Source organism: Oncorhynchus nerka, linkage group LG28 (assembly GCF_034236695.1).
Source record: "Oncorhynchus nerka isolate Pitt River linkage group LG28, Oner_Uvic_2.0, whole genome shotgun sequence".
Classification (NCBI taxonomy): Eukaryota; Metazoa; Chordata; class Actinopteri; order Salmoniformes; family Salmonidae; genus Oncorhynchus; species Oncorhynchus nerka.
This window is the reverse complement of record NC_088423.1, coordinates 56,608,606-56,621,129: the sequence shown is the minus strand read 5'-3', so window position 1 is coordinate 56,621,129 and position 12,524 is coordinate 56,608,606. Positions and strand designations below refer to the sequence as shown.

General features: G+C 41.3%; 1 protein-coding gene across 1 annotated transcript in view; it reads left to right on the top strand.

Moving 5' to 3' along the window:
• daam2 (dishevelled associated activator of morphogenesis 2) overlaps positions 1–12,524 on the top strand; it is a 222,304-nt gene that overhangs the window by 188,056 nt on the left and 21,724 nt on the right. The window contains 4 exon segments of the mRNA XM_029641047.2: positions 626–733; positions 5,808–5,837; positions 7,833–7,939; positions 11,251–11,335. Coding sequence (XP_029496907.2) covers positions 626–733; positions 5,808–5,837; positions 7,833–7,939; positions 11,251–11,335 — 330 coding nt within the window.

Genomic DNA, 12,524 nt, shown 5'->3' with positions numbered 1-12,524 from the left:
TCATAAAAAGGCTAAAAATGTTTTAAGTTTCATTTTTTGGGGTGAAGCTAGCATTCAATTGCCAATGTCACGGTCAATCCTGTTACTTCTTTTGGCACTAAATTGGTACTTAATATAGTCATTTTTTTATTAAACCTCTAGAGATGGGAAAACTTAAGTTGACAAAATGTTAAAATTAGTTTAAATAAAACGTTTATTTTGACCTAGTTACACTTCTCAAAAGATGACGTAGGATTTAAATTTGCCTGAAATGACTAACATGCTAGCTAATTAGAAAAATAGTAGGCCTATGCAGTAGACTGTTCTGGGGCTAACTATTAGTTAGGGCATCATTTTTTACATCGTATAATTGCTAACATTCTTACACTTACACTTGTCTGCAATCGTCTCTGGCACACAGCACCCCCCCTCCAATCCTCGATTATTACCGTTTATAATCTGGTGTAGGGTGAAGTTGCCCCTAGACGGTGATCTTGGGTCAGTTTAAAATTTTCCCCACTAATTATTAAGTTGAGGATCGGTGGGAGGGGGCGCTGATCCTAGATCTGTAACATCAGGAAACTTCAGAGTTTGTAATCCACCCTCAATTTATGGCCACCCTATGTCCCGCCTGTGTACCCTGCAGAACAAGATCACTGGCACCATCTGGCACGACGTCGATGACCTAAGGGCCTTCAAGATCCTCGACCTCAAGGACATCGAAAAGATGTTCTCGGCCTATCAGAGACAGCAAGTATGGACGCTTTGAATTGATTGGATAAGTAAAACAGTATTTTTAGTTAGTGGGGCGTTGTCACCTAAACTGTCAAATATCGTGGGGATTGATATGTGTCTGTGTGCGTGCATGCTGGTAGTGTATGTAAAAATATATAGACATGCACTGTGTGGTTGCAGTGGCAGAAAGGGATTGATTGTGTTTGAAGTAATGCATTGAGCCTTGATATCTTGGTGTGCGTGCATGTGCTTGTGCGTGTCTATGTGAGACAGAATGTATGTATGCTTGTGTGTGTGTGTGTGCGTGCGCGTGCGTGTGTGTTTGAGTGGTTTTGAAGAGCCAGGAGTCTGGCCTACTCATGGCTTTATGCTAACCTTAGGTGCTGTTCCCTCCTGAATGGCTGATTGTGTGAATGTCAAAGAGCTGGAGCGTGCAGTAGTGTCTTCAGTGCATTTGGTAGGGGGCGGGCAAGGTTCTTCAGTCTCATGGGCTGCACCCCAAATGGCACCCAATGCCCTATATAACGCACTACTTTTGACCAGGGCACATTGAGCTCTGATCAAAAGTAGGGCTGTGGTGGTCATGAAATTTAGTCAGCTGGTAACTGTCATTGCAAATAACTGCCGGTCTTATGTTAATTGGCTGTTAATTAACATAAACACATGAAGTATCTCTGGGGCTACAAGCAACTGATTCTAACCTTTGGAACATCGAGGGCTACATTATAAAAAGTGTAATAAATCTGTTTAATATAGCCTACACAATCCCAATGAATCCATTATTTGTTTTAGGCAGCTCTAAAGAAACATTATGAAATGAAGACAATGTAGCCTATTTCAGAAGAATAGAATACCATATTCTGAGTCGTCCTTATGTTAGGCCTTGATCTGGCTATGCCATGAGGGTGTGGGCTACACTGGTTCATTTAGCAGACAAGATTTGTTTTTAATTCCTGTGGCATTATTTTTTAAATTAATTTATAGTAATAAGAATACAATTGAACATAGCTGAATAAAATAGAAAGATATTTTTTCCCAAATGATTTCCGAGGGAGTGCAAACATACTCTGTTGAGCATTTAACAACGTGATCATTTGAAACAGGTCCTCTTATATGCTTAATTTAAAGTTATTTTTGCAACTTTAGTTTTGATACAAACCTTAGGCTATGCTGTATGTTTTGATTTCTAATACATTCTAACATTCATGATGTGACTCTATTGATGATTTGAAAAAAGTTGCATGATAGGCATGCACTCTGTTTCTTGGTCCGTAGTGCTTGAGACATCACTACAGACCTGAGTTCGTTCCCAGGCTGTTTCTCAGCCGGCCCAATTTCGCCCAGAGGCACAATTGTCCCAGCGTCGTCTGGGTTAGGGGAGGGTTTGGCTGGCTGGGATTTCCTTGTCTCATCGCGCTCTAGTGACTCCTTGTGGTGGGCCGGGCGCCTGCAAGCTGACCTCAGTCGTCAGCTGGACGGTGTTTCCTCTGACACATTGGTGTGGCTGGCTTCCCGGGTTAAGCGAGCAGTGTGTCAAGAAGCAGTGCGGCTTGACAGGGTCGTGTTTCGTAGGACGCATTAATATCGATCCTTCGCCCCCTCCCGAGTCCGTAAGGGATACACTGAGTGCACAAAACATTAATAACACCTTCCTAATATTGAGTTGCACGCCTTCTTGCCTTCAGAACAGCCTCAATTTGTCGGGGCATGGACTCTACAAGGTGTCGAAAGCATTCCACAGGGATGCTGGCCCATGTTGACGATATTGCTTCACACAGTTGTCAAGTTGGCTGGATGTCCTTTGGGTGGTGGACCATTCTTAATACACACAGGAAACTGTTCAGCGTGAAAAACCCAGCAGTGTTGCAGCTCTTGACACACTCAAACCAGTAAGACTACCATAACCCTTTCAAATGTACTTAAATATTTTGTCTTGTCCATTCAACCTCTGAATGGCACACATACACAATCCATGTCTCAAGGCTTAAATATTCCTTTTAACGTGTCTCCTCCCCTTCATCTACACTGATTGAAGGGGATTTAACAAGTGATATCAATAAGGGATCATATCTTTCACCTGGATTCGCCTGGTCAGTCTATGTCACGGAAAGAACAGGTGTGCCTAATGTTTTGTGCACTCCATGTCTAGGCCTATGGGCTACATGATGCATGTGCTGTTTCTTGCCTTAGACTGCATACACTGGGCTTCATTCACAAGTGATTATATTCTCACCCATCAGACTATTCTCACTTTAATCTGGTCTTTACATATACTAAATAATATATGTGTGAAATTAGTTTAGATTTGGAATTGGCTAGTGGAGTAGGCAGAAATCCATTCATGGCAGGGCCAGCAAAAAGTAGGTGGCATTTGCCTTTTTTTCATATATTTCATATATTATAAAAGAGATTTTCTCCATGTAGGCCTACCCCTTATTATAAGTCCCTTATATTTCAAAACTTGAGTCTCAAGCTAGGCTATGTGATAACACTGGAAATAGGTCAGTTGTTGTAGCTAGGCTATTGGATAACACTGGCATTAGGTCAGTTGTTGTAGCCAATTACTTACAAGGCACATCGGTGCATAAATTAAAATAACTCATTTTTTAATTTCACTGGATTGATGGTCATGTCTTGTTTTTGCTAGCCAAGTTGCCTCGTGTGTCTTAGCTAGCTAGCTAATGGTAAGTAGCCTACACAGTGTATCTTAGCCTACACTGCGATAGCTACTATTTACTGCACATGTTATCAGTGCGAAGTGACACGTGCCAGAACCCGCCCATTATTTTGAAATTGATAAGATGATCGTTTAAAAAAATATATTTAATAAGCCCTTTTTGCATCAGCCGAAGTCACAAAGTGCTGTATAGAAAACCAGCCTAAAACCACAAACAGCAAGCAATGCAGAAGCACAGTGGCTAGGAAAAACTCCCTAGAAAGGCCATATCCTAGGAAGAAACCTAGAGAGGAACCAGGCACTGAGGGGTGGCCAGTCCTCTTCTGGCTGCGCCAAGTGGAGATTATAACAGAACATGGCCAAGATGTTCAAACGTTCATAGATGACCAGCAGGGTCAGATAATAATAATCACAGTGGTTGTGGAGGGTGCAACAGGTCAGCCCCTCAGGAGTAAATGTCAGTTGGCTTTTCATAGCCGATCATTCAGAGTTAGAGACAGCAGGTGCGGTAGAGAGAGAGTCCAAAACAGCAGGTCTGAGACAAGGTAGCACGTCCAGTGAACAGGTCAGGGTTCCATAGCCACAGACAGAACGACCAGGTGGACAGCAAGGAGTCATCAGGCCAGGTAGTCCTGAGGTATGGTCCTGAAGATATCCTTGAGTGTCCTGAAAGGCATCTGCCAAATAAAATGTGTTATCTGATGGTGTATGCATCTTTAGGCCAGTGCTTGACTCATTTTGGGTGCCGGTGCCGTTTGTATTTAGATACATTCTATAGGTGCAGGAAAAAACATTTAAAAAATGTTTTGTTGCTCAATCTGATTGGGTAAAGCGAAGCAATGTGCTTAATATTAGGAAACTTTAAAAAAAATTAATAGAGGCCATCAACTCAGTTTTCTCACGCAATTGCATAGCATAGACTATAGAAATGTTGCGGCAACATAGGCTTATAGGAACACATTTTTAATTCTATGCATCAAGCAGCCATGATGAGCTGGATCTCGCTGCGTAGCAGGTGATCCTATGTCACCCTGAATAGCAGGGCTCTCATGAAGTGTTTGATTTGATTTTCGATGGCATTTAAATTGATGTCAATGATCAGAGGGACAATCGAGCGCTGAATATCAGGCCATTAGCGACTGGCCGTTAGCAAGTTTGGTAGGCCACTAATTACCATCAATAGCAACAGAGCGCACTTTTGGAGAAGCCTAGTTACTATGACTCAACTATGATGTGGAATTTGACTGCAGTCATGACTTGTGACTGCCGGTGTGGCAGTAATATGATCATCGTAATAGCCCTAGTCAAAAGTAAGGCACTATGTAAGGAATAGGGTGCTATTTGGGACGCAACCATGGAGTAGGCTAAAACAAAGGAACCAGTCAATATCGTCACTGAGTTACCACACCCCAGACTTAGCCAAAGACTTATATTTCTGGCAGGACCTTGAAATAGGGTGATTAGGGGACACTACAGTATTTGCGTACAAGGGAACGGAAAAGGAGGATACCTAGTCAGTTGTACAACTAAAAGCATTCAACTGCATTTAACTTAAAAACCTTAGCTGCTAGTTAGCTATTATGACTAACTATGCCTATACATGTTTTTGAAGCTAATGTACTTAGCAATGATTTAATCATGCACACACACACATTTTAAGTCTGTACCGGTGTACTTAAGCTAATTAAGGCTAACTAATCCAGTGATATCAATGGCAGGTCCTAATTATCTTCAAATCTCCCAATTGGGTTTGTATGCAAGATAGATTAAGCAATAATTTGCTGGTAAGCCTAATATCAATAGTTTAAACAATGTTTTACCCACAGACTTAGTAAGAGGGTCATAAAATGGAGGTATGGAGGTGTTACCATAGTTTGTGTAACATTTAAAAAAACATGTTCTATTGGTTTAATCAAAAGGTCTTTCGACTGCCAATTCCTTCGCCCTTGTTGTTCTTATAAAGGGTCGGCTATGATTAATGGCTCATTTGAAGACTGTAGTGAAAGTGATTCATGAATTATATTTATTTATACAAGTAACCAATGGTGTCGTCCTACATTGACAATTGCTGTATTCCGTTTGATGGTAATTCCAACGGTTATATATGACTAGTCTTCCTTTATAGGCTTTTAATTGGTCATTTTATCCACTAATATCATTCTTTGATGGGTTGCTTCCCAAAACCTTTTACAAGCTCATCGCCACCAGTAGTGATGAAACAACCCCTTGAAGACTTTCGATGAACCAAGCCCCCCAGAGACATCTGCACTTTTGCATTCTAGTATGTAGTGGTGTAGTCTCTAGTTGCTAGCTACTGTGGTTTTGCCTTTCTTTGCTGGCTTGAAGTGCTAACCTTTGCATGTGTTTCGATTTTGGTCTCTCTCGCTCTCTCTGCACTCTCCGACTACCTGGGCAGGAGCTGCTCACTAACCAATCCTTCAAGCAGGTGAGTCTCGGGTCTCTCGTGCTCCCACACTGTTATCTCTGTCTCTCCTTCCCTCCCTCCCTTCCTCTCTCCCTTCTCCGAGCACACATGGGCTGCCACATGGATAATCATGTAGTGTTTGAAGTAGCTAGTGGCGTTATTGGTCTTTTGGCCTCAATGGGGACTTTCTGGTGAATTAAAGGTTTAAATAAAAAATGTAATACATATTGGAAAATGAACCATTTATAGTAAATTTCAAGTTTAGTTAATTGGCTTGCTTGATTAGAGGTTAATAAGCATTACAAATGTGTTCTAAATGTACTTACCTGGATAAAAAGGGTTAAATTAGTAAACAAATAAGATAACAGCAGAGATAGATCTGTTTTAACAGTGATGGGTTGTAGATTGTGCTTTTAATGATATCTTAGATATCTTAAAACTGTCCGTTAGATAACATATGTAAAAATGTCAGTCCGCTCATGACTGACAGTGAATTTGAAAGTGTCATGGTCAAATGAGGTAGCAGGGTTGGGATCAGTTCAATTTCAATTCAGTCATTCAGGAAGTAAGCCAATTGGAATGTGAGCTTACTTCCTGAATTGATGGTATTCATATGGTATTGACCCCATCCCTGACATGTACAGTACTTGTGGGAAAGCAATCAGTGGTAAATCATCAGTCAGTTGTTAACAGCACTTCTCAGTTCCTTAGTTAGGTTCATGAAGCCTTTAATGCCTCTAGTTGGGTTCATGAAGCCAAAGTGTAATTTCACTATCAATCATCATTATCATAATTATCATCACTAAACTACAATGAACAAAGTAAGAAAAGTATGAAGCAGAGCGCAGTTAAGTCCACTTAGCTAAAGCCAAGAAGTGGCCAAGAACACATAACAAGGTTCCCCCACTACCTTTTGATCACCCCAGTTTCATTGTAACAATTATAAAGGTGTATACATCTGGAGAGAGAGATAGCAGGGCTGGGCGGCTGCAGTACAGCAAATGGGAGTGGTCCCTTGACCCTGTGCCATCCTGCCAGTCAGGCTTTGCTGTAGAACTATTGGTCAATGCGGGCATGGAAGAAAAGCATCTTTCTTTGGAAGCCAGTAGCTGTTTCAAATGCGTCATCCTTCCCGTAACCCCAAAGGGACATTTCGGAAGTGCAGGAAGCCTGCTTAGACCATAAATAAAATACTTTTGAACATTTCAACCCCAGACATTTTTTAAACAGCTATTCGTTCCCCTTGTGGATTTTTTTAATACTACATTTGTGTGAAGCTTACCAAAATATCTGACAAGCTGCCTCGAGCCCAGTTCGTAGCACCGTTTCCTGCCCTTTCGGAAATGTTTATTGGATTAGCCTGCACTGTGTTCTTGATGGTGACTCACCAAAAAGCGTTCCTCCCAAGACCTATTTTAGATTTTCTGCTCGCAGCGACATGGACTTTTGAAGCTCTTTTTTTTCATGGCTTTTCTGAGCTCTTCTCATATGCCTGACTGCAACGCTTCATTTAATCAAGATGTTTATGAGACCTCCATAATGCCCTAATGAAAACTGACATAAACACTTGGTGACAGTTGAAAATCTTTCCTGGCCAGGTGCCTTGGCCAGTGGTTCTGGGAAGGGCGATTGTGACCAACATTGGCACAACCTTAGCATTCAACCACAGGGAGGGTACAGTATGGTAGTATTGTGGGTAGACTTCAATGTAGGGGCTTTAAATACCCTTCTCCTGCACTAAAGTGTCCATTAGTCACATTTTACATGAAAAGAAGTGGCATCACACGTCTTCCATCCAATCATTTGCTAATTGGCCTTAAACTGAACATGGGTGCGTCTGAAGTGGCACCCGTATTCCTTATAGTCCACTACTACCAGGGCCTGCCTTGGTCAACAGTAGTGGACTATAAAGGAATAGCGGCACCCAATTCCATTCTCACTTGAGGTGTCAATGCTGTATACTGTCAGACACTGATCTCGTTTCTTCTCTCCTCCCTCCCTTCTCTCTCTGTGAAGAAGGAAACCGGCTCGATGGATGACCTGTACCTGAGCACTCGCAAGGTGAAGGAGCTGTCGGTAATCGACGGTCGGCGCGCTCAGAACTGCGTCATCCTGCTCTCTAAGTATGCACAATCCCCTCCTGTGTCGATGCTAAGTCTTTTGATGTAGCCCTGGGACATCAGGACTCAGTGCATTTAGACACATGCAGAATTAGAGGGGAGTACAAAGAGGTGGGAGGATTAGTTGGAAGGGTGGACTCTGGGATTGAAACTCAGCCTGGTAGGGAACAATATATGTATGTGCCTAGAGCGTAACCACTTCACAACAGCCACCACATATAGGACTCAGTGTTGTTTTGTTACGCACATCACATTATAGTCCAGTCTCAGATCTATTTGTGCTGTGTAGCCAACTACTATGGTCTTTACAGGAGTTAGCTATATAACACAAACCGATATAGGATCCAGGTTAATCGCATTATAATTCTCAACCCTTGTAACCATAAAGATGGCATTATATTTGCCTTTTTGGCATCTATCTTTGCAATATATTATGTTAGAAAGTATGCAAGGTACCCTGAACTATACTGCAAAGTAAGTACACGGTAACTCAATTGACTCCTCTGTGGTGCCGTGGTAGCAAGGAGGTGGGGGGACGGGACCTCCGATGGTCAAGCGTTCCACAGAGATGCTGGTCCATGTTGACTTAGATGCTTCCCACAGTTGTGACAAATTGGCTGGATGTCCTTTGGGTGGTGACCATTCTTGATACACACAGGAAACTGTTGAATGTGAAAAACCCAGCAGCATTGCAGTTCTTGACACACTCAAACTGGTGTGCCTGGCACCTATTACCATAACACTTTCACTTGTTTAAATATTTTGTCTTGCCCATTCACCCTCTGAATGGCACACAATCATGTCTCAATTGTCTCAAAGATTAAAAATCCTTCTTTAGCCTATCTTCATCTTCTCCTTCATCTACACTGATTTAACAGATGACATCAATAACTGTAGCTTTTACCTGGTCAGTGTATTTTTAATGGACTCCTCAAGGAAGAGGAGATCTGTTCAGGAAATGCAATTATATGGCATAGTAGTCATTTAGAAGAGCAGGGATTTTTAAACTGGAGCCAAGGATGTTTGATTTGAAAAACATGACATTCCTTTTTGCTGATTTGTCGAAGTAATTGGGGAATCACAGTTATAAGCATGACTGAAATGATAAATGTCTAAAACTAGACAAACAGTATAACTTCTCCTCGGGGGATGTCCAGTCACATAACATCTTGACTGGGATCAATTTTTGTCACTTCAAAGGAGCTAACTTCTCCCCCAATTCACAATATGGCCATGTGTATGCTTTAGTGCCCTAAGAGAGATGATTGAGAGTCTTGTCCCACTTCACAGATCAATAGACAGGATTTTAGAGCCCCCACATGCCCTGGAGCTCAGGTCACTGTCATTGCCTACGTCCCAAATGGCACCCTATTCCCTATGTTGTGCATTACTTTTGACCAGAGCTCTATAGGCCTAAGGGTCCCATTTAGGATGCCGGCAATGCCATTGCCTAAAAACTAGTGGGTACATACACAGGCCCAACCATTTCCAAATGAGGTCAGTCTGTAGTCAGTAGGGCTTTGTTGTGTACTGTGTACTGCCAGAGAGTGTCATCGATCCAAACCCAATGCAGTGGGCATTGATCAACTCTGCTGCTGTTGGCCATACTCCCGAGGTCGAGTATGGTCTGGTACAGCAGTACAATGTATGGAAGTTACCCTACGGTACTACAGTACATTGGAGTGATTGTGTTGCTTGTACTGTTGGTTTTTCATTAGTCAATCGTTTGGTTATGTTATAACCTAGTTGAACGGATAGGTTGATATGCTAGTATTTGAGCACAACCAATTTACTGTGGATGGCGAACTCATTTTGACAGGCTATTTAATGTGTAGTGCTTTGTTTTGTTAGGTTCTAATTTTTGAGGAAATAACTCACGGACACTTAAGAAGCTTAACCAAGTTTAATTCTTCCCAAAGGGTAGATACAGCTGTAATTCAGACAAAAAAAAAACATTTCACACAAGCACTGATATTTAACCCTTTCTCCTAGGCTGAGTCTTCTCCTCCACAACTGAACAGCCAATGCATCCCTGTTGCTAGACAGAACCTTAGTGATATATGTTCTTCCTCACTTCATCTAACCTGACCTCTTCCCCAAAGTGCTCACTCCTCCCCAGCTCAAGGCTGTCATGGTTATTGATTCCAGTGTCTCTTCTCCTCCCAGAGTATCCCTGATGGCTAACAATAACATATCCTGACATAATGTAAACAGTATACATTACCCTCTCTCCCTCAGTGACATTGTTAGTTTCTAAGATCTCCACCCGTCTCCCCTTATCAATGCCTGCCACATGTAATCACATCCCTGCACTCAGCACATTCCAAGCTTATCTGCACACATGATATACCTTCCTCCTATAACCCGTAAGTTATGGTGTAGACCCTCTAAACCTCAGCACTCCATCAGTGACATGAATAAGTATATGTTCATACTCTCAGAACCCAACAGTTTGCATTGTGTAACACATTGCCTGGTGGGGATAAGCTATATTGACTTTTCAATATGAACCCACATTGATTGGAAACATGGCACCACTGTGTGTTTGTTTGCAAATGGTTGGTTAGCTTCTACATTGCTAATTGTCCCCCACCCATGAAATTGGGAGGGGGACTATGGATCTGTCTCTGTCTGGATGTACTTTAGTACGTACGTCACACGTGATATCTCAGACACCACTGGCCGGATTTTGGCAAACCTTAGGTGAATAATGCAGGTAGGCTAGTGGTTAGAGTGTTGGGCCAGTAACTGAAAGGTTGCTGGATCGAATCCCAGAACTGACAAGGTAAAAATCTGTCATTCTGCAAGGCAGTTAACACACTGGGAGCCGAAGACGTGGATGTCGATTAAGGCAGCCCCCCGCACCTCTCTGATTGAGGGGATGGGATAAATGTGGAAGACACATTTCAGTTAAAGTATTTCAGTTGCACAACTCACTAGGTATCCACCTTTCCATTAATGCATTTTGAAATAGAGATCCGGCATTTACAAAAGTACACACATTGGCCCAAGTTGGGAGCTGCATCATTCATGGGGGATGACATGTTTACTGTTGCCTTGTGAAGAGAGAGAGTTTGTTTTACTGTTCTTCAACAAGGCATTGTACAAGCTAAACTGTGGGTACAAATTACATTTAAAAATATTAATTAAACACAGTAAACAGAAGACATAAGCGAGCTGAGGCAGTTAAGTCACATATAGTGTAGATACAGTATCCCTCCTGCCTCCCAGCAGTTTGCAGTTTGTATCATCATTGCTAACTAAATCTCTCTCATCATTGCTAACTAAATCTCTCTGTTGGTCTGTCCTCGCAGGTTAAAAATGAGCAACGAGGAGATCAAGAGGGCCATTCTAGAGATGGACGAGCGGGAAGAGCTAGCCAAGGACATGCTGGAGCAGGTAATTTATCCTCAATAAAAATAAATTAAAAACAATCCTTTCATGTCTTGATTACACATCTCTTTTGTTATTTGTGTGAATACTTGGGAATGGATTTCCTAAATTAAATTCATTTAGAGATGAATTCCTGGTGATTTAAGTATTTTATTTATCCAAAAAACGACCCCCCCCCCACAAAAAAAAGGTATGGGCCAGCAGACTCCATCACAATAATTTACTGACCCTCTCCAGAAGATGCAGCATTCAAAGACTTGGCCCCTATTGGTTGACCTGACCTGTCATGATATATTGCTTGTTTGTTTTTCGTTTTTGGTTATGAAGCACAATGAAATTTCTGTTATGAAAATAAGTTTAATAAATTATTATTATGATTATTAAAAGGGTAGTTCATCATTTTACAATTTAATGTTAAATGGTTCCTCACTCATGTAGACCAGTGACCAGGAGAAACTCCACCCCCCCGTTCAGCTGAAAAGGTGGCGCAGGGAATTCAAAAATATTCTTTAGAAATATTTAACTTTCACACATTAACATGTCCAATACCTCAAAGGAAAGATAAACATCTTGTTCATCTACCCATCATGTCCGAATTTTAAAATGTTTTATAGCGAAAACACAACATATATTTATGTTAGACCACCACCAAATCAAAGAAAAACGCAGCCATTTTTTTCCAGCCAAAGATAAAATCACAAAAGCAGGATTAGAGATAAAATGAATCACTAACCTTTTGAAAATCTTCATCAGATGACAGTCATATGACATGTTACACAGTACATTTATGTTTTGTTCGATAATATGCATTTTTATATCCACAAATCTCGGTTTACATTGATGCAATGTTCAGAAATTCCTCCAAAATATCCGGAGGAATTATAGAAAGCTACGCCAGATAACAGAAATACTCATCATAAACTTTGACTACAGCCTCAAGCCCATTACCATAACGCAACGTTAACTATTCATGAAAATCGCAAATTAAATTAAATCCATATGCTAGCTCTCAAGCTTAGCCTTTTGTTAACAACACTGTCATCTCAGATTTTCAAAAATATGCTTCTCAAAACTAGCATTTAGCGTTAGCATTTAGCGTTAGCATTTAGCATTAGCATTTAGCGTTAGCATCAGCAGGCAACATTTTCACAAAAACCAGAAAAACATTCAAATAAATAATTTACCTTTGAAGAAC